Raw genomic sequence first — 25,830 nt, 5'->3', positions numbered from 1 at the left:
GGAGAGGCTGGTTGTCAGTCTCTGTTGTAAAGGCAGACCCTCAGCTCGCTGCTCCCCGGCTTTTGTCTGAGCACCCGAAGAACCGCATCCCCATTCATCTCAAAATGAGACGGGTTTGGCTGATAGGCCTTCTTTTCGCACTCTTAGCCTTTGGTGAGTAGCGGACTGCTTTGCTGCCTTGTCTTACCCCTCTTATTAATTTAGCCACCGTTGTAGCTAGCGTGGTTAGCCTGCTAGCTAACGTTAACTTGCTTTTTGCGCCGCTTCTCTGCTCACTCACGGCTGCAGCCGCCATGGATTTGCAGTTATCAAGTTTAATTTTGTTATTGTGTGAAGGATAGGCCATGTGGTTTGTTGAACCCCTTCACGTTTCTCAGAACGACGCCGACACGTTTCTCATTAGTGTCTCTCCAGAAGTTTCTAGCAGAAACACAACACATGTTAACCTGACAGACGTTGCCCAACATCTCTAAGAAAAACTTGCTGTTGCACTGAGCCAAAGCCACACAGTAGTCCACAGCAGGCTGTTTACCTGACGTTACACCTTACCTGTTGGATAGTTTTAGGCATGCCTCTGCTGAGCGTCGCTCATAGAGGCTATCTGTAAATGCTACATACCATTTATATGCAAAGACTATTTGCATTTAGCAAGATGCATACATAAAACCCAACAATCCTTCCCCTTTCAGCTGCTGTAAAGGCAGAAGATGAAGTTGATGTCGATGGGACAGTAGATGAGGACCTGGGTAAAAGCAGGGATGGCTCCAGAACAGATGACGAGGTGGTGCAAAGGTTGGTGTCACTTTTAAATATATATCCATGTCAATCCTGTCGAATGAACTGAGTTAACTGTAATGTCTCTAACCGAGAAGGTCAACTAGACCTCTAATTAACAGCACAAGGTCAGTGTAACCTAACTTGTACACACAAATACTTAAGCGCTACACTGGAATCGATAGTAGAGGGCAAACCTTCGCAGGGTTTACTCGCCTCCCTCTCTAAGACATAGGATTCTTGTGTGTCTCAACTTGACTAATGATCCCTGGAGGAGAGAACATACTGGCAGGTTCTTTGTTGACTGCTGTGATTTCTTGTTGTATATGCCCACGGATCTCACCTATGTGTTCATCTATCCTCAGAGAGGAGGAGGCTATTCAGTTGGATGGGCTGAATGCTGCTCAAATTAAGGAACTTAGAGAGAAGTCAGAAAAACATGCCTTTCAGGCTGAAGTCAACCGTATGATGAAGCTGATTATCAACTCCCTCTACAAGAACAAGGAGGTGAGCAGGAACAAACTATTTAATCTAGACCTACATCATACTACATACATACTAATCTAATGTTGGTGTTATTGCGAGATAAATTGCATGTGTGTTTTGCAGACTGTCAGCAAAGGTTATAGCTGCTCATATTTTATTTCATCTCTTGCAGATCTTCCTTAGGGAACTGATTTCTAATGCCTCAGATGCTCTGGATAAGATCCGCTTGTTATCTCTAACTAATGAAGATGCAATGGCCTCCAATGAAGAGCTCACCATCAAAATTAAAGTATGTACATGATGTACAGAGTTTACATTAAGTTTTTAGTGTAAATGTTAATGGTTCTTGCTCTCTCTGACATCACTGTATTGTTCCCAATCCCAGTCTGACAAGGAGAAGAACATGCTCCACATCACAGACACTGGTATTGGAATGACCAAAGAGGACTTGGTGAAGAATTTGGGCACCATCGCTAAGTCCGGCACCAGCGAGTTCCTCAACAAGATGACAGAAATGCAGTCAGAGGAACAGTCTACCTCAGAGCTGATTGGCCAGTTTGGTGTTGGTTTCTACTCTGCTTTCCTTGTTGCTGACAAAGTCATTGTGACGTCAAAGCACAACAACGACACTCAGCACATTTGGGAGTCTGACTCCAATCAGTTCTCTGTCATTGAAGATCCCCGTGGCGACACGCTGGGCAGAGGGACCACCATCACGTGGGTTCAATTTTTGTTTTGCAGTTGCTAAGAGTCATCTGCACAGCTTTTATTCAGTCTTTGTCTTGATGAACTGCTGCAAGTCGTATCACTATTTAGACCACTCTTTCAACTCAACCCTGAAGGCTGTTTTTGATACTTTAGTCTTGAATGTTACAACAGTATTGACTTTGACATTAAATCCTCCATGTCTTTTTCCAACCTCAGACTTGTCCTTAAAGAGGAGGCCTCAGACTATCTGGAGCTGGAGACCATAAAGAATCTTGTGAAGAAATACTCACAGTTTATCAATTTCCCCATCTATGTTTGGGCCAGCAAGGTGATGACTGAGGACACTATACTATACTCAAACATTAACTCAGTAAAATTCTGTTGTGAAACTGAGAAATATGGAAATGAACAAATGGCAGTTGTATAATTTCCTCCTCCCAACATACTAGACTGAAACTGTGGAGGAGCCAATTGAGGAAGATGGTGAGGCAACAGAAGAACCAGAGAAGGAGACAGCTGAAGATGAGGCTGAGGTAGAAGAAGAGGAGGATGACAAAGACAAGCCAAAGACAAAGAAGGTATGATTCATTTAGGCATGGGTGAAAGGTTTGGAAAAAACAATTACATGTCATGTATTTTGATATTGATTATGACATTATGTTTCAAATTATGATGTTTGTTGCAGGTTGAGAAGACTGTGTGGGACTGGGAACTGATGAATGATATCAAGCCCATCTGGCAGAGACTAGCTAAGGAGGTTGAGGAGGATGAGTACAAGGCTTTCTACAAGACATTCTCCAAGGTAAGTGCCTGAACATTACTTACTATTCTATCTAGATTGTGTTCTTTCCTCGGGGCCTAAACTTTAGTAATTCAAATGTTGTCTCCGACAGGATACTGACGACCCTCTGGCTCACATCCACTTCACAGCTGAGGGGGAGGTTACCTTCAAGTCCATCCTGTTTGTGCCAAATACAGCTCCTCGTGGTCTGTTTGATGAGTATGGCTCAAAAAAGAATGACTACATTAAGGTATATGACTTAAACAATACGAAGTCTTTCAACAGATTGTATGTGCTTATCAAATGCTATTCTTGTTCACTCTCCAAATAAACATCTTTCTGTCACAGCTCTTCGTAAGGAGAGTTTTCATCACAGACGACTTCAATGACATGATGCCCAAATACCTGAACTTTGTCAAGGGAGTGGTGAGTGCTCTGAGTGTAGTTTGGGTTAAGCTATAAGTCATTATGATCTCTTAAGCCTTGGCTTTAATTGAACCAGCATGATGATCTTATGGAAATGTATGTTGCTAGGTCGATTCTGATGATCTGCCCCTGAATGTGTCCAGAGAGACTCTGCAGCAACACAAACTGCTCAAGGTAAGGTTCATATATATCATTAACACACTACCTCATGTAGAATTTTGCATGTAAATATCTGCTGTTCAGCTTTCATAAGTTACCATGCAGCCTAAGATGTAATAAGTGTTCTCTGTTAAGCTAAATGCAAAAAAATATGGAATGGCAAATAAATCACTATCTTATCGTATCTTGTACTTGTTCAGGTTATCCGTAAGAAGCTGGTGCGTAAGACTTTGGACATGATCAAGAAGATTGCAGAGGAACAGTACAATGAAAAGTTCTGGAAGGAGTTTGGCACCAACATCAAGCTGGGTGTCATCGAGGATCACTCCAACAGGACCCGTCTGGCCAAGCTGTTGCGCTTTCAGACTTCTAACAGCGAAAAAGACCTGGCCAGCCTGGAGCAGTATGTCGAGCGTATGAAGGAGAAACAAGAAAAGATCTACTTCATGGCTGGTACCAGCAGGAAAGAGGTGAGGAGATGGTTATAATAATTTTGTAAAACGGTTTTGGAGAAGATGTGATCAAATGACGCTAAAGGAAAAAAAAATCACAGTACAGATGATCTTTAAATTTTATTTTACTGCAGGCTGAGTCTTCTCCCTTTGTTGAGAGGCTGCTGAAGAAGGGCTATGAGGTGATCTATCTGACAGAGCCTGTGGATGAGTACTGCATCCAGGCACTTCCTGAGTTTGATGGAAAACGTTTCCAGAACGTGGCAAAGGAGGGTGTGAAGTTTGACGAGAGTGATAAGGCCAAAGAGAATAGGGAGGCCCTGGAGAAAGAGTATGAACCTCTCACCACTTGGCTGAAGGACAAAGCCTTAAAGGACAAGGTGAAGAGACAGTTGTTATAAATTTGTGAACCATAGAAACAACCCAGCCACAGAAGTGATAATTATGTGCAGGCAGTTTGTTTTCTCCAGCAGCTCATTATTTCATATGCCATCTTTCCTGTAGATTGAGAAGGCCGTCCTCTCTCAGAGGCTAACCAACTCACCCTGTGCTCTGGTTGCCAGTCAATATGGCTGGTCAGGAAACATGGAGAGAATCATGAAGGCACAGGCATACCAGACAGGAAAAGACATTTCTACAAAGTGAGTGTTTGCTTTCAACAATATTTCTACTCATTGTTAGTTGTAAAATGATAATGTGGCTGCCCTGAGTATTTGTCGCCCTAATATAACAATTTCCCCCTCTTCCTTAGTTATTATGCCAGCCAGAAGAAAACACTAGAAATCAATCCTAAACATCCTCTCATCAAGCAGATGCTTGGCAGAGTCAATGTAAGTGTGATCGCTGTCACTTCACTATATTCATCCTGCTGTAGTGTTGCAAATTAGTTGTTTTTTTTTTTTTTTTTTAATAAATAAAAAAAAATGGCAAAAGTAAAAGGTGATAAATTATTCACACTGTTTGCTAGTCTTGTGACAAATTTTGAAAACCACTGTACATGATATGGACAAAAATGGGGACATGGTAGCTGTTTCGATAAGTATAATATTTAACCTTTTCAATGTGAATTAATTGGTTCCAGAGCATTATTTTGTAACATGAAATGTACTGAGAGAAAATATTTATTACATCATGGAAATGCTTTGGATGCAGGTGTACTGCAAAATGTAATCGGTCTTAAAGAACATCCTGCACTCAGCTCTTACACAGCACCACAATTCAGTAATCTTCCTGACATTACAATGTATCTAGGGACAGAAGTAACTTCTGACAAAGGAGTAAAATGTACTGTATAAATTAAAATTGCACCAATGAATGAACTGAACAGTTTGTTTCCTTTACATTATCCAGGATGATGCTGAGGACCAGACTGCATCAGATCTGGCCATGGTTCTGTTTGAGACGGCCACCCTGCGCTCCGGCTACCAGCTAGCTGACACAAAGGCTTATGGGGAAAGAATAGAGCGTATGCTCAGACTTAGCATGAATGTGCCCCTGGATGAACAGGTAACTGGAGGCAAACTGCCTCATACTGCTACTGTCAATTTACATACAGATGTTTTCAGTTTCAGTCCGCAGTTGTCAAGTCTCCTCTCACTCAGTAAATACACGATCTCTAACTTGTTTTTCTCCAGCATCCCTAGTACTGCCATTTTGCTTGGTTGGGTAATTCTGTGTGTCAGCTCATAATGCTAAATGATATGACTCTTCTACAGATTGAAGAGGAGCCAGAGGAGGAGCCTGAAGAGCCAGCAGAGGATGACTCTGAAGATAAAGATGAAATTGTAGATGAGGAAGAAGACGATGAAGCGGTGAGAATGCTCAAAGCTGAGGGATTTTGAAGTAGGGAATTCAGATGTTGGTGTTTATATTCCTGGCTGTCTTCCTAACTCTGATACTGTTCTCCCTACAGACAAAAACAGACAAAGATGAACTGTGAAGCACTGAATAAAAACCAAGAAACAGTACAGCTGGAAGCAGGATATGAATCTTGTTTCAGTGCCGCTGTGGTCAGTTATACTGAGTGGCGTCCCAGGGTGGGATTTTTTTAAGGCGAGCAATGTTTGTTTGGTTTTTTTTTTTTTTATTACATTCCTCATGACTGTAAATTTGTTAATATTTAACTGACTTGTCTATGGAAAGATGCGATCCTGTCTCTTGATCAAATAAATGTTTCCTGGAAAAAGGACATACAATGTTGTTTTTTTTTTTTTTTTTTTTTTTTTTTTGTTTGTTTTGTTTTTGTTTTTTTTGTTTTTTCAATCTATTTTGTAAAACACATTGGAAAATGTTAAAGTAATTGATGGCCAGTTGGCTTGTAACTGAATGGCACGCTATAAGCAAACATGCATAAGATCACCCACATTTTCTAGAAGGCAAATCACTCTAGATTTCAGAATGATTTAACATGCCCAAGCCAAACAGACCAAATACTGTTTAAAAAAAAAAAAAAAAAAAAAAAAAAACCTAAACGGGAAGGAAGTGAATTTTCACCTTGCCCTAACTCTGATCTTTCTGGGTTAGGGTTATTTCCTGCCTCTTAATGTACTTACTTGCATCAATCGTCCAATATGGTCATTTTCGGTGTTAAACATATACATTTTTGGATTCTTTAGTTTAACACATCACCACAGAGTCAGGACACAGCAATCTCCACCTCCTCAGTCCACTACACTACACTGCACCTTGCATTACCAAGACCACATTCAGTCTGGTTAATCTGATCTTGTTTTAGTTCCCATGACTGATTTTATTCTGGCTGCCCCAGCCCTCCAGCCAAACCACTGCTGAATGCGTATCTGTGCCTGCGATTAACTTTGACAGGAAGGTAAACCAGATCTAACAGTATGTAAATATATATTTTTATGCTACAGTGATGGTTGTTTGAATCGCAGTGTTTTCTGTTTTTCTATTTGTTTTACATTTTTAGAAACAATTTTACCTCTGTTTTCTAAACAGAGTCTCATTGATAAGTTTAGATGTAGTCAATGCTTTCATTGACTTAAGTTTGCAGTTGTGATACATTTTATATCATTCATAGTACATTAACAAAATTAATCCTGTATTTGATGGAGATTTATTGTCTCATAGTAATAAAAAAAGTTTGCATATAAAATGGAGCAAAATGATCGGCAGATATGTAAACTCTAAAGGTGCAAAGTAAGGACCCAGACCAGGGTTATAAGTAGAGCTGTGAGTCAGAGAGCTCTGAATTTTCTCTGTCCAATTGAGGTGAGTTATTATATCATGTTATGACTTGTGGCAGGAAAGATTTCCTGCATCTGTCCATACAACTGGAAGCTGTAAGTCTGAGGAGAAGGGCTCTGCTGTCTGTCCAGTGTGCGCTGAAGAGGGTACTCAGGGAAGAAGTGGTTTATCCAGGCAGAGTCCATCGTGTGTGTGTGTGTGTGTGTGTGAGTGAGAGGGTCTTAACATAATCTATAATTCAGTTTGTATGGTAGAAACAACTCAACACACAACTCATTAATATATTGATATGTTTTGTCAACAGAAAGAGATTATGGGTTTTTGTGTTTTTTTTTTTGAAAGTGGGGCACAAAAATGAAAAAGATGAGGTGAGTTTATAACCAATTTTTTTCACCAGATAATGTTCATGAATAAAATGGTAACTCCATGGTTGGAGTTTCCTATTGTGTGTTGTTTGGTAGCAAGTCTGAAATCTGATATGAACAAATTTGGATTGGCTTATCTTAGTATCCAGAGTGCAGCTGGAGTCACTGCTGTGGAAATTTAGCTGGGTCGTAAAGGTCACTGTGGTTTACACAGCAAGATACAGTGAGATGAAAAGAAACAAAAAGGATTATATATTATCTTATTCTCATGGTCCTTCCAGCACACTGTAAGGTGTGCATAAGGTGCATGCAACTGATCAGTTTAGATTAATAATCATACTGGACTGTGGTCAGATGTTAATGAATCAGAACTGTTGGATTTTATAAGACAAACGATTATAATCTAATAATGTATTGCATTATCACTACCATGCTGTGTCCAGTAGGCAGCACTGTCACCCACCTCTTCAAAAAATGTAAGATATCACTATAATAATAATAATAATGATAATAATAACTTACTATTATACCCATATTATTTCAATTTAACTTGAAGACATTATCATTATTAATTTATTATTATTATTATATAACATTTACAAGTTGAGCCACATTTATTGGTGAATGAATTCCTCCTCCTAGTCTGAGATCCCTGTTACTAAAAATGGCTGGTCCTTTGATGGACTACCTCCTCTTGTAAATACCAGGCCTTATTTCAAATGTCAAGTGAGGCTCATACATGCTTGTATATGCAATTAAGCACATGCGAGAGTGTGATTCATAACATCTTTGCATTTTACAGTGCAATAATCCCACAGGGACAAGCTCCTTCAGTCTGGTAAGGAGCAAAAAGCAGAAACAATCTCTAGGATCTACGGTTCAGAGAGCAGGGCGGATGTGAAATGTTTCTTCTCTATGAACAGTGGTCTAATATCTCCTAATACCAGTGGTCTGGGTTGTACTGCACACATCCAAGTAAAATGCCTTTGTTGCACAGTTTATAGAGGAAACCAGCTTTTTTTAATGGTCAAATTAAGACTAAGCAGTGGCGCATTGCAGGTCACTCCATGGTTGTGCCATATGTCCACCTGAGTGGTGGCTTCTTAATAAAAAGTGGCAGATATGGGCCACCGAGGGGGGAGGGGTCTCATAACGGAGCCACACAGGCACAAAGGACTGATAACCAGGGCAGATAATAGCTGTGCTTATTTAGTAGGATATTTTCTTCTTCCCTGCTGTTCACCTGTAGAACTTCTCCTCCATCTCTCTTTTCCCTCTGCTCAACTTCATCAGAGCCCAACTACACATCTCAACTAACCCTCCACCATGCAGCACGCACAGACGAGGGTTGTTGCACAGAAGTAGTTGCTATGCCATGTGTCCCACTTGAAATGCTAACTTCAGCCTTTTCCCAAGGCTTCTGTCCCCCACCAAGTCCAGCTCTGGACACTGTGGTGCATCAGCTGCCATATTTTTAACTCTTATTTGTTGACGTTTAAGTGTGGCTTGCCTAGAGCGCTCCTGTGATTCTGAACGTTATTTACAGTTTGGTTGGGGAACATATTTCTCATGATTGCTCTTTAATCTTTCCTCCTCCAGCTCTTTGCATTCTAAAACATTTTATATAAGCTGTTGTTGATGTGAAGGTGAAGGCTAGTTTTAAGGGTAACCTCAGAACTGAAAGCTAAAGGTCACTGATCAATATGCATAAAACCCAAATGAGTGCATTGCTTTACACCTTCAATCTGATAGTCTCACAGTGGATGACTATATGTGGGGGCTTTGACATTTTTGTTAGAATATTTCTGTAGTAGTTTGTTTTTGTTCAGAAGTGTTTTCTCCTGTAATAAAACTTTCTGGCAGCACATATCATCTGTCTGGGAGGCACAATCCTCTGAAAGGTCCCGTGGCACTGTATCATATTTTTTGTAATTTATTGTTTTTCTCTCTCTGGTATATGGAATGGTGTCCAAACTCCCTGTGCTGTCAAAAGGATAGAGCCTCTATGATGAGCCTTTATAGATGTAATTCATTTTAATTGGAGTGGCGGTGTGAATGAAAAGCTGCGCGTTGCAGATGATTTTATCTGTTTGATCTCATTGTGAATAAATCATATAGGTACGGATTAGCAATATTGATGTATCAACACCCAACATCACATTGACTTAATTAGATTATTTTTTAAATTATTATTATTATTTGTGTCCATTTTGTGTTATCTTAGCTTTGAAGGGTGTTGAGACATTATCTGTCAGTGGATTAAATCAGAACATGGCCTCAGACTGCTGGACGACAGACACGACATGGACACCTTCTCTGATCTTCCTCGGGGTTTCTCTCTCTCTCTCTCTCTCTCATCAAGTGTATTTTGCGACTGACTGCAGTTCCTCCTGCTGCTGCTGCTGCTGCTGCTGATGCTCATACGCAATGCCTGGATAGGTGGTTGCCATGGAAACCCGGGTCACATGCGTGGGCTTCCTGTAGCCAGAAGCAGCAGAAGATGCTCGGACCAAAAATCCAGAGCCATTTTCATTGAAGGAGAAGACAGGATCGGCTGCAGATGGCTCACTGACGACACCCGTCTGCTAATTCCAGCTCTTTTTTCCCTCCACCCTGTCCGTGTTTGAGTGTGCTTTTGCTTTTAATTCGCAGCAAACCGGTTTAGTCCACATTCATAGACTGATAACAGGAATGAGTATAGAAATTCCTGAAGGACTGACGGAGCTGTTACAGAGCTTTACCGTGGAAGTTTTGAGGAATCAGCCCAGGGATTTGCTCGAGTTTGCATTACAGTACTTCACCCAGCTGAAGGACAGTGAGACCAAAGAGGCCTCATTTGGCAATGACCAAAATTCGGCCCCGAGACCCGGAAAAGCGGTCAGTTTCATTGACGAAGCCATGCAGATCGACTCGGAAAACGGAGAGGAGGACGACGATGACGAGGAATTCATAGGTAGGCTGACAGATTTACGGTGTGTCAGACAGATGGCCTTCGTTCCCTCTGAACACTGAGCACCCATGCTATCCATGTGTGAGCTGCTGGTGATGCTCCGGAGCTCGCCGCCCTGCATCCACCGCAGCTCTGCTGCTCTGTTCCTGGCCATATATGGCCAAGGAGGCTTAATGGCGCTCAATGAACATGTCCTGCTCTTCATCCATACATCATCCTCATCATCATCATCATTATCATCATCATCAACAACATTCAAGTAGCAGCTGCAAAATCAGCGGACTCTGGGTTCAGTTTGTTTTTAAGGGAGACCCACAACACTGGGTGCTGTGTGTATTTCCAGGCCTGATGATGCTTCCCTGACAAAAGCACACAAAGACAGAAAAAAAAAACAAAACAAAAAAAAAAACAGCTCTGGTCTGAAACAAGTGGCAGAAATGGTGTCTGACTGATGTGTGCTTCCTTAAACTGTGCGCTCATATTTAACACAATCGCCAGTGTTAAGACTGCCATAAGCTGCAGCAAGTAGCATAGCAACCCAGAGCTCTGACACAGCATCCCAATGAGTGGAGGGTGTTCAAGGCTGGATGCAATGGTTACATAACGACTCGATATTCAATCATTAAACTAGCTATTGGAGCATTTTTGGTTCATAATCGTGCACTGTGACAGTCCAGTTTCCTGTCTTAATGATATTTCCATGAGCCTCCCCGGAAAGCCCTGGCTGGAAGCCCATTGATGGCTGGCGCTGCCTAATGTATATTTCATACTGAACTATTGTGTTGGGGTTTGGCTTTTATTTATTTATTTATTTATTTATTTATACTATTTTTTTACATTTACATTCTTTTTCTCATTTAAATTTGATTCAAGGAGGCAAAAGCACTTCAAAGCAGCTGTCCTTATTCAGGTTTTACCCAAATGAATATGGAGCCTTAATGAGCACAGAGCTGGGTATAGTCTGCCACACATGTGCCCCCACACATGCGGAAAACTAGAGCATTAACTTCATCCTCTCCAGTAATAACTGAATCATCGTAATGTGGATTTACTTCACGATAAAAATCTAAGCATGCTGACATCTTCTTTTTGCTTTTTTGCAGCCCCGGTAATTAACAGATTCATCAGAAGAGCATCAGGTGAGATGTCATTTCCTGCCAGTTTAAGCTGGCTGTTAAAAGCCTACGCTGTCGAGGAGAAAACTTTGGACAGTGTCAGTGCTGGAAATATATAAAACTTTTTTGACATGTGAGCAAACGGGCTGTGTCAGATTTACTCCAGTACAAGCAATATTGAAGCGTTCTTCCGCCTGTCTTTTCTCACTGTCTTCGGTTTTTTTGTAATATCTGAGATTTATTGGAGTTCGTTAAAATCACTTTATCTCTTGCCTGGTTAATAGTGTCATTGTGTCATTGAATGATGTGGGTGGGGAGATCCAGACAAATACAACCACTATTAATAGAACTGCTTGTGGTAACTTTAACAAAAATAACTTTGCTGTATTAGGACTGGTGGTTTGATGTTGAATGGAAAATATGAGCAAGTGAAAACACGTAGTACTACTTTCTTGCCTTTTCTCACTTCAGGATGGGAACCCAATATCCTCTGCATATGACACAGCATAGGCTAAAACTTAATGCCAACTTAAAATTAAGCTCAGGTCAGTACAGCCTAGTTGCACTGTGTATGTGTATGCACTGTTGATATTGGAGTCTAAATATTTTACCAATAAGCTTTCAGGGGTTTTTAAGAATCAGGTTTTTTTGTTTTGGCACCATCAACATAAATGATCCCATGGGTGAATTGAACATAAAGTTCTATTCCGACAAATAACACTTTCTTTTTCTCTATTTATTTATCTTGGCTTTAAAACAGGAAGGAACATTGCCACCACCATCACTACACCCACCCACCCAATCCCCACACTTGTGAAGAGAAAAGTTGTGTTTATTGAAAGCTTCTTTGCATGAAATGACGCTGAATTATCCCAAGGATTTGGGTTTTGTTGTTAGACTGGCATGAGCGCTGCACTGCTGTGCCATGTGAATATGAAACCAGTTTCTGTTTTTTTTTTTTTTTTTTTTTTGAGATTATGTTATTTGGCAATTTTGCCTTTATTTTATATTGATTGTCAAAATACAGACAGGAAACGTGGGTGTGTGGGAGAGAGAGGTCATGAGTTGATTCCGTTTTCCCAAGTGCATAAACATTATTTAAAAAGTAATAATAATCATAAACAGGGATCAAACTTGCAATATGACCATGTCTGTAGTGACTGAAGAGCTTTCATTTGTTGAACTATGTCATGCAGTGTGTGCTGAGGCATTCAATCCTGATGAAGATGAGGAGGATAAGGAGCCAAGGGTAAGCTGTGCCAAAATTATCTAGTTTGTATGTTCCACATTTAATCTGACTGTAGCTGAATATCAATGATGCTCAACAATATGATATATTCTACATTAAGCTGCCTTCAGGCCTTTCAGGTGTGTGTGCTTTTTTTTTTTTTTTTTTGTAGGTCACCCACCCAAAGACTGATGAACAGCGACAGAGACTACAGGAATCATGTAGGGACATTCTTCTGTTCAAGAATTTGGATCCGGTGAGTTTCCGTGAGACTTCTGTACCCCTCTGGTTTGTGCTTTGCCATCTCTTAAATTTTTACAAAGGAAAACATGGCCTGTGGCCAGCAGCTTTTTGCCTCAGCTCAGTGCACCATGCATGACGTTTAAAGAGTGTGTGTTAGTGGGAGATACTACACGCTAAGCTGTTTTTGGAGGATTGTTTCAACATGTAGAGATGAAATGACTTTCACATTCTTTTGTTGATAATACTACAGGAAGAGATGTCTCAGGTGCTGGATGCTATGTTTGAGAAGTTCTGCACAGAAGGAGAGCATATCATTGATCAAGACGATGATGGGGATAATTTTTATGTTATTGAAAGGTAAATGTTTTTATCCTGAATCAAATCACAGATTGTTGAACAAGCGAATAGTTTCAAAATGAGTATTTTCATAAAATATTGAGAAATTTAATTGTGTGATTTCAGGTGACATAAATGTCACTGCGACGCATGCATCCTTTTTATGATTTCCAAATTTCTGTTTTCATACAGTGGGACATTTAACATTTTTGTGAAGGTGGATGGCACAGAGAAGCTAGTAGGCTGCTATGACAACAGAGGCAGCTTTGGAGAGCTAGCATTGATGTACAACACTCCCAGGGCAGCCACAATCATCGCCATCTCAACTGGAGCCCTTTGGTGCCTAGTGAGTTCACCATTACATCTTCATGCAAGAGCACAGTTGGCCCTGTTCTCAGATTTTTGTAACGACACTGCGCAGTCTGTTGTCTGTGGCAGTGTTGGTATCTGGTATCATAAACGAGAGCACATCGTCTCACTGACACAACAAACTGAATAAAACCCACTGAATCCAACCACAAACAGGCCCCTGGATTCATCAGTTTGTTAAAATGCAAGAGGGAAACTGAATATGAAAAAGAAAAATAACTTTAATCTTTAAAAAACATTTTTTGCATATCAGCTCAGATAAACAAAACTAAACCTGTCTGCCAGCAGCTCTGCTGGTTAGACTGCCAGCCCTTTCGTTAAGCATTATTATGATATTTGAGTTTCAGTTAACGGTATTTTGCATAAACAACATGCAGCTAGGTGCGAATGAATGAACATGCAGCTATTTAATGAAATGTGGCCTGAACCACTCTCTTAAATAATGAGCTGCTACTTGATGTCTTTCTGAGAAGCAGCTTGGTTATTAATGACTCAGTGAGGGTCATGTCCTTAAACTGTGGGTAATAGCTTTGTTATGTCATTGCTGTGCAGGCTGGGCAGGTTGTATCCCCTGTTGACCTGGACACTTGTTTTATGTGTTTGAGTCTGTGAACAAGCAGCCAGCTCTTTTCATCTAAAGCAATTCCCTCAGGTCAGGGAGGGAAAGCACTGCTGAGGGCTGTCTGTGCAAACAGAAAACTATTGTAGAGGTGACAATTATAGTCTGTGTATACCTGGGATCTAAGTGCACAGTGAATGACTTGTAGCCTCATAGTTTGTTAAGCCTACAGTACTCTTAAGTTCTAGGGGAAAGGACTGACTCCTGGCCACTAAATCCCATGTTCACATCCTTGTTGGCTTGTTTGGGTGGTAATTATTTGCCGGCTAGAGGGCGCCCTAGAGACTGGAAAATCATTCACCATGCAGTTGGCCATTATTGGCGTCCAAACTGCATATAATTCTGCTCAAATTTTCGACATTTCAACGTTTCGATCTGATAAGCTTTATCACTTAAAGAAGCAGGATGACCTGTGGTCGGAAAATAATGAGTGGTGTTAGGTTTTGCAGGAGATGCCCTGCTTACTTCAAATATGGTTTACAGTGACCCCTACTGCAAAATGCTGCTTCACATCATTTACTGTTTGATGAGAGGAAGAGTCTGGAACTGTGGGGGAAATGTAAATGAGCATCACCATCTATCTATCACATTCATCCTAAAGAAAGAAAGAAGAAAAACAAGGAGAACATTAAACATTGTTCCCCAAGGGCACTTCAGCCATGGCTGTTGAGGAAGGGGAACACCCTGTTCATTCTGCTCCCCCATCTTTCTTCCTGCCAGTCGAGAGTCTCTGCAGGAAGAAAGATGGGTGGAGGGAGTAAATGACACGTATGCACATAGTTACGAATCATTCATTCAAGAACCAAAGAGTATAACTTCAGTGAATGGCTTTTTCTTTCTTTCTATTATGACTTGAAACACAATCCTGAATAAATTCAATTTTCCTTTAATCTCTGTTTCAGGATCGTCTGACATTCAGGAGGATCATAGTTAAGAACAATGCCAAGAAGAGGAAGCTGTATGAGGCCTTCATTGAAACATTACCACTACTTACATCATTGGAGGTTTGACAATTAGCTTTGTCCCCCTTCATTAAGAAAGTGCACTGTGTATTCACATTAAAACCAGTGTCAACCAAATCTCTTTTGTTTATCTGCAGCTTTCAGAGAGAATGAAAGTTGTGGACGTGCTCTCTACCAAGGTGTACAACGATTCACAGCAGATTATTGCTCAGGTGATGAGTCTCTTTGAATGTTCTCTTGTCATGTTTTCACTTTCTGTTTTCTGGAGACAGGCTCACCTATTTTTTAGTCTTTCTGTACTAATGTATAAATACCCTATGTTACAGGGGGATTTAGCGGATAGCTTCTACATTGTTGAGTCCGGCCAAGTTAGAATCACCATGAAAAGAAGCAGGGTATGGTTGACATGTTCACCTTTAATTTCTAACCATTAAAAACCCTGTCAGTTGGTTGTCTAAAATTAGAATTCAGTGCTGACGCCTGATATGTTAAGGTTTGAATTTTGTCTTGCCAGACGAAAAAAGACCAGGAGGAAGAGGAGGTGGATATCACCACGTGCTCCAGGGGCCAGTATTTTGGAGAGTTGGCGCTCGTCACAAACAAACCCAGAGCTGCTTCGGCATACGCTGTGGGGAGCGTCAAATGCTTGGGTACATTTTGTGAAATGTTATTATCATTCAGTCTAGCATATAGATCCTGCCAGTTGGAAATGCCAGTTGTTATCTTAGACAACCCTCCGTCACTCTTTTTGCTTTTGTTTTTTTATGTTTTTCAGTCATGGATGTTAAAGCCTTTGAGAGATTGCTGGGCCCGTGCATGGACATCATGAAGAGAAACATTGCGAACTATGAGGAGCAGCTGGTCACCCTGTTTGGAAGTAGCCCTGATATTGAGCAGCAAAGTGCATGAGGCGGCTTCAATGGACCATGAATAGGTGGATGGAAAGTAAAAGGCTTGTAGGGGTGCCCCCTACTCCGTTACCAATTAAATGGCTTTTCTTACAAGATGTGTGAATAACCACTACAATATTTGTGTATCAGATAAATAAAACAGACAACAGATTCCCATATGAGACACTATTCATTTTAGATAGGTTTGCCACAGAGTGTTATGACAAATGTAATCCAAAGCAGAGTCGCTTAAAGTTTGGTTGCATTAGATTTATCACGACTCTCACATTAAAAACACAAGTGTACATTTTCCTTTCCAGTGTCAGATGCACTATTTGTTTATATACTGAACACTTTTGTTAACTCTCACCTTATTTCCACAGTGTGATGGTTACACCTGCAGTTTAATATTCTTTGTAAATTTCTAAACATTATTTGTTAAAACCAGATGCCAAAGCTAATTTCGTACCAGGCTATTCTGAGATCAATGTCACATTCTCTTGTCATTTTTGGCAAGCGCATTAACACAAACACCATGAGGTGCACTGGTACAAGATTGCCCTGACATGAGAAAGGCTAAAAAAAATTGTAAAAGAGGATGATTGGATTCTGCGTAAAGATAACATAAATCAAATTATGATCACAGCAGAATGTAGACTTGGCAGTACTTTAACATTTATACAAAATGCATTTTGGTTTATCATAAGATTTAATCCTTCGAATATGTGTTCATTAACTGTATATCATTGTTGGTAAGTGTTTGTGGCTATTAGCCTAATATTATGCTTTTGCAAAAAAATTAAATTACAGAATAAAAATAATTTTGTAAGAATATACCACACATACAACATTGCTGTACAATTTGAAAATGAGTATTTACCGTTATTATATAGGCCCACCTTTAATTTAATAAGTTGACCCCATAGACTATAGTCATTATAGGCAGTGTCTTGACACAATTGATTTTCTGGTGTTTTAATGTCAAATTTAAGTCAAATGGAGTTTTTCAGTGAAACATATGATCATAACATCCATTATTGCTGTCTACCTCTGCCAATAACCTATCCTGTTTGGAAATACACATGCTGAGGTTCCCTCTCAACAGGAATCAAAAGTAGGCTAACCCAACCCTCTCTCACGCTCTCTCTCTTTTTAAAATGAATTAAGTATTTAAAATGATTGGAGTATTCCGTAGTTTGTCTGTGGTTTGCTGCAGCTTCGACTTTTTAAAAGCTGGTTTAAAATTTAAACAGTCCGAATTATTCCTCCCCCTTTGTGCAGGTGGTACTGTTCATTTCTGAGGGCAAACTCATAGTACTGGCTGAAAGTACTGTATGTTTCACTTTTCATGTCAATAAAAAGAACATTTTTTCTAGTTTTCGTGTCACATAAACCTTTGTTACAATCGACAAATAGTTCAACATCAAAGCCTTTAAGTCAGCATTCACTAATTCATACCAAAGGCCAGATCACTAAATCTCGAAGTAGAAAGCTGAAGCCATTTCATACATAGTGAAATTTTTCATCTAGAGTACAATGTATGCGAGTAGTTTTTGTTGCTGTTGCAACATTGCAGATAAAACATAACCATGCATTGTTCCTGTTGTTGCCAATCAGCTGTTACTGGATAGTAACAGGCATGTACTTTCATCCAATGATACGATGATCAACAAACTTGGCCCCGCCTTTGAAAATTTTCTTAACAATTTTAGCCAATAGAAAACCGACGATTGCCTGACTGGCGTTCCTCTCAACCAATAGGAGGCTTCCTCTGAAGCCATTCATTCCCACCCCTCGAGTGAATACCAGAGAGTTTCTTGATGGCGACAGATCTGGTAAGTGGGAAGTTGTTTGCCTTTTTTCGGAAAAATGAACGCTTCAAAATCATCGTGAGTTGGAGCTAACTGTGATCCGTGTCTTCGCTGCTCCAACCCGGGGCTTTAACGGGGTTGTCACACGCGTATTTGATGTCGAATCGCAGGTTGTGGTCGACAGCGGTTTTTTTTTTTTTTCGCTGTGACGCTTGTTGTTTTGGAGATAAGAAACCCATTCGTCAACAGTTTTGTACATCCAAACAAGACGCTCACTCGATGAAAGCAGCCCGTATTCGCGTGTAAATGTCGTCTAAAGGCGTGTGGAGGGTTTGGTGTCATTCATTTTGAACGGGGCAGAGAGGTTGCGTCATGCCCCAACTTGTTGACATTCTTTTGTTTACAGTGTTGGAGCGACAGGCTGTCGGTTTGAGCTGAGGACACCGCTGCTCCCCCCGTGAGGCCGGGGAGGGGGGGGGGGCAGCGGGCCTGGGGTCCACACGCTCCTCCGGGCGCCATAATACCCAAGAAATGTCTTATTAACGACATGTTTCCGGGACATCCGCCTTTACTGAGTCTAACGACGGGCTGTCCGACCGTGCAGCGGCCGTTGGTCGGTTGTCAGGATTTTAGCGGCCGTTAGTCGGTTGTCAGGACGATAACGAAAGTTAGCCGTCTCGTATTTAAACAGACGGTTTTTAGCCCCACTTCCTTTCCTCTTTTTAACGTTTGTACTTTGCGTGTCTTCGGGTGGCACACAGTTTTCAATAAAACACAATAAAATACTTTTCCCTGCCGTTGACCTTTCTGCTGCGTTTCTCTTCGACTTCGTGTTTTCAAACGTCGACTCGCCACTTTAAAGGTGAATTTCTCATATTTATCACTTTGGCTACGCAGTTGTGAATGAATGAGCTCTGATGCGCATGCGCCAAAGCCTTTTAAGTTTATAAACAAGGCCTCCACGCAGCTGGTCACATGACCAGTCACAGAGGTTTACTGTGTCGATCCGGAGACAAAGGATCCCCAAAGGCTGCATACCTTATCCATTATATTCAGGCGTTTCATGCATTCCATTAGGTTTTTTTGTAAAGACAAAACATAATTTCACACGATGATGTTCGAAATCCTTTACAGTTTATGTCTGTCTCGTTGATGCTTTTAATTCCATGGATCTTTTCATTACACCTAAATGAAACCATAATATTCATGTGCTCTGCAGACTGTGGTGTACAATTTCAGTGGTTCTGTTTAATTAATTGTGGGTGGGTATTGTGTAGTTTCATTGAACCAGCTGTGCAGCAGTCTAATTCTGTCCTTTGGTTTTACCTAAAACTAGCTGACGTGGCAGAAAACGATGATGGAAGTTGAGTGACCTGGCCGGTAGTCAGTTTTTTAAAGAACAAACAAACAATATAGAGGAACGGCATAGTTTTGTGGAAATGGATGAGTCCTTTGATCCACTCAAGTGTAATGAAGACCTGCCCTCCTCACCTGGGTGCCACATGGATTATGGTAAAAAGCTACCCTAGCAAAAAATACCCATTTTCATTGAAGCAGCCTGAGCTTTAATTTGTGTGCACTATATTACTGCTGACTTCTCTTTAGATGACATGCCAGAGCTGCAGGAGGTGGAGGAGGACCAGAGGTCCCCAGGGTTATTTCAGGTTGGAGCAGGAGTGTCCCACCAGGAACTCAGCTGCTCCCCCAGCACCAACTGGCTTGCTGAGCTGGCCAACATTGCCACCAGTCCTCAAAGCCCCTTGCTGAAAGACGCCCCACATAAGAGGTATGTGAATAAATAGCAGTATAAAAATCTGCCAAATGCAATGAAACGTACACTTGGCATAAGCACAAAGAGAAGTTGACCATGTGCGTGATTATATAAGTACACACAAGTGTACCTGGGGTGGTTTGTTAAAGCAGGATTAGCCAATTTCTTCAAAAGCTACAATACATTTTTGTTAAGGAAACTTTTTACAGTATTAATTTCCTGTGTTGAAAATATACAGTAACACCAACGTGTTTATTTCAGGTTCTCTGTTTCTCATGTAATGTAAAAATGATCTGACTAAGCTATTACCATTGCAATAGTGTTTTCTTGGTGTCTCGTGAGTCCATGTGCCAAAAGCATTTGTATGTGCACAACACACTTACTAACTAGTTCACCAACTGTATTTTAATTTTATTTTTTCCAGATCATCTCCAGTTCACATCTTTGGCAACAGTAACAGTTTACATTCCTATGCCCGACCCCCATTAGCCAGCAGCGCACCCAACCCGTCCAGAGGCCACCTTAGGGAGCGCAGGCGTGTCAGGGTAAGCTTTCACTTATAGCATCTGAAAACCTAAAAAACATCAAGTTCTTCAGAATTAAATATTATTTACAAGTAGAGTCTGTATGACATGCAAACTGAAATGCTTTATTTAATTGATGTCAATGAAAGAAGTTTTTTATTATATGCTACAGGCCAGCAGTGAATCAGAGTCTGGAGTTTTCTCAATGTCCTCATCCTTCTCTGATGATGAAGACATGGCTTGGTCTCATTCCTGGCCCTCCACAGCCTGGCATTGCTTCCTCAAAGGTACACGATTACACATTCATATATGCAGCATATGCAAATGGATACTTTCAAACATCAACATCTTCATACATTGAAGTGTATTGTTTGCTTTTTTTTTTTTTTTTTTTCACATTTTTTGGCAGTAAAAATATTTTCTTGACAAGTATGACTCTTAGCACAATCCACAATCCATAAAAAAAGTGGTCACTGATGAATACTTTGATAAATCTGTTAATATTGACATTGCAGTGTTTAAAAGTAAAAATAAATAATAGGCCAAAAAAATCATTTCATATTAAAAAAACCTTTTATTTTTATTCATACGTTGTTTTTGTCAAGAGTATATGTGTAATGGTAAAAAAAAAAACAAACAAAAAACAAAACCACAAACATACAAACAAAAAAAACTGGACTTCTAACTGCTCACAACAATCAGGCATGTCCTGTTTGGGACAGAAGCTGTAGCAGCACCTGCACTAATCCCTAACCCTCTTTTTAACCAATGCATCTTTCAACTCAGTGTTATCAAAACATTTAATTTCTCATAGCTTTGTCAATTTTAGGAAAAATGCTGTGATACAAAATGTCCCTGAAATGACCAATGCATCACTTCCAAAGCTGCTGAATTGCATACTCCATGTAACTGAAAAACAAACAGGTAATGGATTGAGGAAATGAATTAATGCATGTGCATGCAGGCACACTCACTATTACTTGGTTATAGAAGAATGAATTACTTTTGCTTGGGGAGAGAAACTGTTGTCTAACTCAACAATTCAAAATACACCCCACAAAAACATGACACTGTGTTAGAACACTTGAAACCTTCAAATACAATTTGAATGCAGTCACATGGGTGCATTATTTGTCATTGGGTGGATGTTAATTTGTGGGACGTATTAACACTCAATATAAAGCTTAGCTGAAAATAGATGTTTTTTTTTTTAACACATTATAACATTACTACAAGGCCCTCGTTCATGCTTTCGTGAGAGTCAAGAGCAGCAACACTAGCAGCACGTGTGAAGAAATCCTGACCTCTTGTGTTCAATCAGCAGCAGTACACCTGTTTTTCAGTATTGTCCTGTCGGTTCAATGGCACGTTTGCTTTTTTCATGATGTTGTTTTGTTTTGTTGATATTTAGGAACTCGCTTGCGCTTCCACCGAGGACCTAATGTAGAGTGGCAAGAAGCAGATGAACTCCGGGATTCAGATGATGATTCAGATGAGGAAAGCATGATGCCATCATGCTCTTCTCTTATGGTAAGTCTATGAATAGGCAGTTATGTATGTCTTAAATATCTTTAAAAAGGATCTGTTATGCTATGGAAAGCCTTCTAGCTACATATACTTACGTATACGTATTATTGACTGTAGTGTGAGTATGGGAATGTGCTCGTATTTGATCAGTGCCTTAGAGTGGCCATAAGGTGGCAGACATGCCAACAGTGAAAGTACAGTCAGTCTGAAATGACCAGGAACCAAATCTATTTGGCCGTTTGCTTCATTCACAGAGATATGGCTCAGAGGGGCTGAAGTTGGTGAACCATGAAGAGACGTTATCTTTTGGCCAGGTAGTACTTAAACTGACATTTGACCCTGGTTCACCTGATGACGGTCTTTTAACAGCTGAATGTCGACTAGATCATCCATTCTATGTCAAAAATAAAGGTAAATTGACAACTTTACTTTCACTTGAATATACGACCATCAGATGTACTGTTGATTTACTGCAAATAGACACGTTAAGTTTGAAACAGCATAAACAAAATATTATCTTATTAAGAGACCAAAGCAAAATTATATCAAAAACACATTTTAGAGCAAAATTAGTACAATAGAAACGCCCAGTGACAAAATGTAAATGACTTTAGGATCACTAAAAGGATAAAGGATCACAATATGTATTTTACTGTCTATATTTTCCAGGATGGTCTTCCTTTTATCCAAGCCTTACCGTGGTGCACCATGGGATCCCTTGTTATGAGATGCAGCTGGGCGATGTGTGTCTGCCACCAAACCACCCAGATGCCATTAACTGTGATGACTCTGTTGTCTTTGACACTTTCAGAAGGTATATATTTCCTAATAATTTCTTTTTTCTTTGTTTATCTAAAAGATTTGAATATGAATCTTTGTCATAACAGCAGGGAGACTTTTGCTCTTCTGTTAGATATTTGCTATTACACCTGTTTGAAGAACATTCATTCATTCATCTACCGCTTTTCGGGGGGTGCTGGGCAAAGGGCAGGGTATACCCTGCACGGGTCACCAGTCCATCACAGGGTCAACACACAGAGCCAGACAGAGACAAACAACCACTCAGACTCACACCTCCCAGGGCAGCTCAGTTAGCCACTTCTTGGTCCTTCCTTTCAGTTTTTTTATACACACTACTGAAGGCATCTAATAATATACATATATAATATAACATAATGTAATATATATATATATATATAATTCCCCAAGTGAACTAAAAAGTTAAATTAAGTATGTCAAAGTGCAGGACAACTCTAATGTGACAATGTGACATATTTAGATACTTTTGCAGACTGGTAATGACTGGTACCAGACTGGTAATGAGCTAATGTATCTGGGTTTTTTTTTGCCCCCTTCTCTCCTGCAGTTATGACTTCACCCCACTAGATTCCTCAGCAGTGTATGTTCTCAGCAGCATGGCTCGTCAGCGCAGGACCTCCCTGTCCAGTGGGGGTGCTGTCAGTCCAGACTGTGATAAACTCGAGCGTTCAAGCTCCCCTCAATCCTCAAGTAGCAAATCAAACAGGAGCCACAACTCAGGGACAACCAGCAGTGCCACGCCAACAAAATGCAAGCGGCCAATGAATGCCTTCATGCTATTTGCCAAGAAGTACAGAGTGGAGTACACACAGATGTATCCTGGGAAGGACAACAGGTAAGCACAATTATATCAAATCTAGTTCATTTTTATTTATTTTCTAACCAATGTGTCATGTCACATTAACTCTATATTAAATGAAATTGTCCCACTTCTACAAAGGAGAACTGGTAGTACTGGTAGTACTGGTAGATGTGTGTTCCTTCATTCTCACATCTCCTGCTGAAACTTAGATCACCATTTTTAACTGTTGCTCTGGTCCATATTTATTAATTATGTGCATGAGAAACAACATCATATCCATTTAGTGGGGCAATGTGTGTTGACATTTTGTTGAACAGAAACACAATGTAACTGAACTGGATGTGATTTCATGGTTTCAGGGCAGCTAAGAAACAAGCAAACAATGCAGTCATTTGAAGTGAATGAAGGGGAGTAAAGTTTGTGTGATATGACCTTCAGGGCACAGTGACTCATTGTGTGGTGTGTCCTTTTGGCTTATGAATCAGTGCTACTGTTGCACAATGAGAGTGACAGTGTTACAGTCTGTAGTGACACTGTAAAAATGAAGAGGCCCACTCCCTCAAGCCCAGAGCTACAGATGAGAAGTCCTGAAATCCATGGGGACTCAGAGTCATACTTTCATTTTAGTTTATTAGTTACTGAAGGGATCCTCTGATGAGCTGGATCAGCCATGAACAAGTGACAGCTTAACTGAATGAGGGAATTGTTCATGGACTCTTAAATAGTAATTGACACAAAGCATCACTTATCTCAAAAGCAGAGCCAGAGCCATTCATTAAGCCAATCATCTCCTAGCATGTGAGTGAGGACCTGCCACACTACATTCACTGAGCAGGTTATTTTTGTAGTTTAATTTTTCTTTCACCACCTGGCAGCACAGTCCATTTTACTTTCTTGCACCATTATTGCAACAAGTGCTTAAGATGTAATAACAGATTATCATTTAGATTTGGATCTGTTAAAATGTTTCCATAAACCCTGTACAAAGAACAAAGTAGCAAATCAGAGAGGAAAAAGTGAGCCGGACTCCATCAAGACAAAAATCTGAAACACTTTCATCTGCCTCTAATCTTTCACTCCAGAGCCATTAGTGTCATCCTGGGTGATAAGTGGAAGAAGATGAAGAGCGAAGAGAGGAGGATGTACACCATGGAGGCCAAAGCTCTGGCTGAGGAGCAGAAAAGACTCAATCCAGACTGCTGGAAACGTAAAAGAACCAACTCAGTAAGTCCAAAGTTCCAGAGCCATAACATGTAGTAACAGAATCCAGCTTGGACACTTTCTGAAAGCAAGTTCAAAAATATTTGTTAAATTTTTTGCATCCTGCTGTTTACTTACAGTTCATGTGGTCTTTCAACAGGGTTCCCAGCAGACCTAGATAATCCCCCATAATTCCCAGTTGGTGTTTGGCACTGAGCGGAGCCGGACACGATCTGATGGGCTGCTTGATGCCTCTTTGCTCTCCTGTCTTCATTATATAGGCAAAACAGAATTATGAACTATAAACAAAACATGTAATCACTAACAGTGCATATATTTTCCTATATCGTTCATGTCAAAGATGTCTTGAGTCCCCTGAAATAAGAATGAATTCTCATTTAATTTCAGGTCAGTTCATATTCAAGGTTAAAACAAGTGAGTCTTTGGTGCTATGCTTCAGTGTAGAAGGAGCAGTAAACAAGACGTGTCTATGATAATTAGATATAATTGTAAAAAGGGGAATTTCAGGCAACTTTTTGCAACTGTTGATTCCGATCATATTTGTAAAAACCAATTTATTGCACGGATTGGTAAACCCTTTGATACCTTTTGTAATACAGTGCATATATTCTGTAGCAGAATGTGGGCCAACAGTTTGTGATACTGCCCTGCCAAGTCTTGTTTATGCTCAATCACCTGGCCATATGATGAGAAGGCCTTCAGCGTGTGGTGGTGGGTTTACACTCAGTCACAAAGCACTTCAGGTCTTTACTGTAAGTGTTTATTTCTTCTGCACTTTATATAAATTTGTAATCTAAACCTATACAGCCATTGTATACTGGTGGAAACCATTTGTACAAAACAGTATCTTGACAGTAAGCCGTTTGACACATCATGGTTCAGTAGCCATGTTCTGCTTTCAGGTTGCTAATGAGTTTTAATAGTGCTTTGTTCATAATGTACAGGTTTTCATAGCCCCAACAACCTCTTGCACAAAATATTCTTGTATCATATTATAAATATTTTTTTTAACTTGCATCATTCAAGTGTTTGGTCCTTTTTCATAAACTGTCATCACAAACTCTGGGGATGCCTGGCTTTGTGTTTGAATATGTTACATTTGCCTGTCCTTTGTTTTGAATGATTATCAACGTCCTCCTATGAACAACTGTGTCTTAAAGCTGCACACTAACCCAGGCTGTGTGAGTCTGAAGCTTTATATCCACTGATCAAAACATCCAACTAGTAAAGGTTAATGTGTCCAGGTAACAGCACAGCCAACGTGTCCAAATGAAGACTGTCATAC

The 25,830-nt window shown here is 40.3% G+C and overlaps 3 protein-coding genes across 5 annotated transcripts; all 3 read left to right on the top strand.

Moving 5' to 3' along the window:
• hsp90b1 (heat shock protein 90, beta (grp94), member 1) lies at nucleotides 1-5,974 on the top strand. Its single transcript, XM_029523754.1, has 18 exons — nucleotides 1-153; nucleotides 690-792; nucleotides 1,140-1,281; nucleotides 1,433-1,549; nucleotides 1,646-1,977; nucleotides 2,185-2,296; nucleotides 2,418-2,546; nucleotides 2,654-2,770; nucleotides 2,862-2,999; nucleotides 3,098-3,175; nucleotides 3,284-3,349; nucleotides 3,535-3,804; nucleotides 3,921-4,166; nucleotides 4,291-4,427; nucleotides 4,538-4,616; nucleotides 5,137-5,292; nucleotides 5,502-5,597; nucleotides 5,699-5,974. The coding sequence occupies exons 1-18, from the start codon at nucleotides 105-107 to the stop codon at nucleotides 5,723-5,725; spliced, it is 2,394 nt and encodes a 797-aa protein (XP_029379614.1). The 5' UTR covers nucleotides 1-104; the 3' UTR covers nucleotides 5,726-5,974.
• A 4,075-nt stretch (nucleotides 5,975-10,049) lies between these two features.
• Nucleotides 10,050-16,753, top strand: prkar2b (protein kinase cAMP-dependent type II regulatory subunit beta). 3 transcript variants are annotated; one of them, XM_029523116.1, is made up of 11 exons: nucleotides 10,050-10,311; nucleotides 11,412-11,447; nucleotides 12,620-12,672; nucleotides 12,824-12,907; nucleotides 13,145-13,251; nucleotides 13,423-13,576; nucleotides 15,121-15,222; nucleotides 15,318-15,392; nucleotides 15,507-15,575; nucleotides 15,695-15,830; nucleotides 15,956-16,753. In XM_029523116.1, exons 1-11 carry the CDS (start codon nucleotides 10,050-10,052, stop codon nucleotides 16,087-16,089), a joined length of 1,212 nt encoding a protein of 403 aa, XP_029378976.1. In that variant the 3' UTR covers nucleotides 16,090-16,753. The 3 variants fall into 3 exon arrangements, with proteins under 3 accessions (XP_029378976.1, XP_029378978.1, XP_029378977.1); XM_029523118.1 differs by lacking the exon at nucleotides 12,824-12,907; XM_029523117.1 differs by lacking the exon at nucleotides 15,507-15,575.
• A 1,109-nt stretch (nucleotides 16,754-17,862) lies between these two features.
• Nucleotides 17,863-25,562, top strand: hbp1 (HMG-box transcription factor 1). Its single transcript, XM_029522952.1, has 11 exons — nucleotides 17,863-17,905; nucleotides 19,218-19,393; nucleotides 19,487-19,667; nucleotides 20,077-20,197; nucleotides 20,349-20,463; nucleotides 21,588-21,706; nucleotides 21,958-22,114; nucleotides 22,373-22,517; nucleotides 23,070-23,357; nucleotides 24,407-24,548; nucleotides 24,685-25,562. Exons 2-11 carry the CDS (start codon nucleotides 19,321-19,323, stop codon nucleotides 24,700-24,702), a joined length of 1,359 nt encoding a protein of 452 aa, XP_029378812.1. The 5' UTR covers nucleotides 17,863-17,905; nucleotides 19,218-19,320; the 3' UTR covers nucleotides 24,703-25,562.
• The last annotated feature ends 268 nt before the right edge of the window (nucleotides 25,563-25,830 follow it).

The sequence above is a fragment of the Echeneis naucrates genome, chromosome 16 (assembly GCF_900963305.1).
Source record: "Echeneis naucrates chromosome 16, fEcheNa1.1, whole genome shotgun sequence".
NCBI lineage: Eukaryota > Metazoa > Chordata > Actinopteri > Carangiformes > Echeneidae > Echeneis > Echeneis naucrates.
The sequence above is the reverse complement of the archived record's forward strand: the minus strand, read 5'-3'. Positions and strand labels throughout refer to the sequence as shown.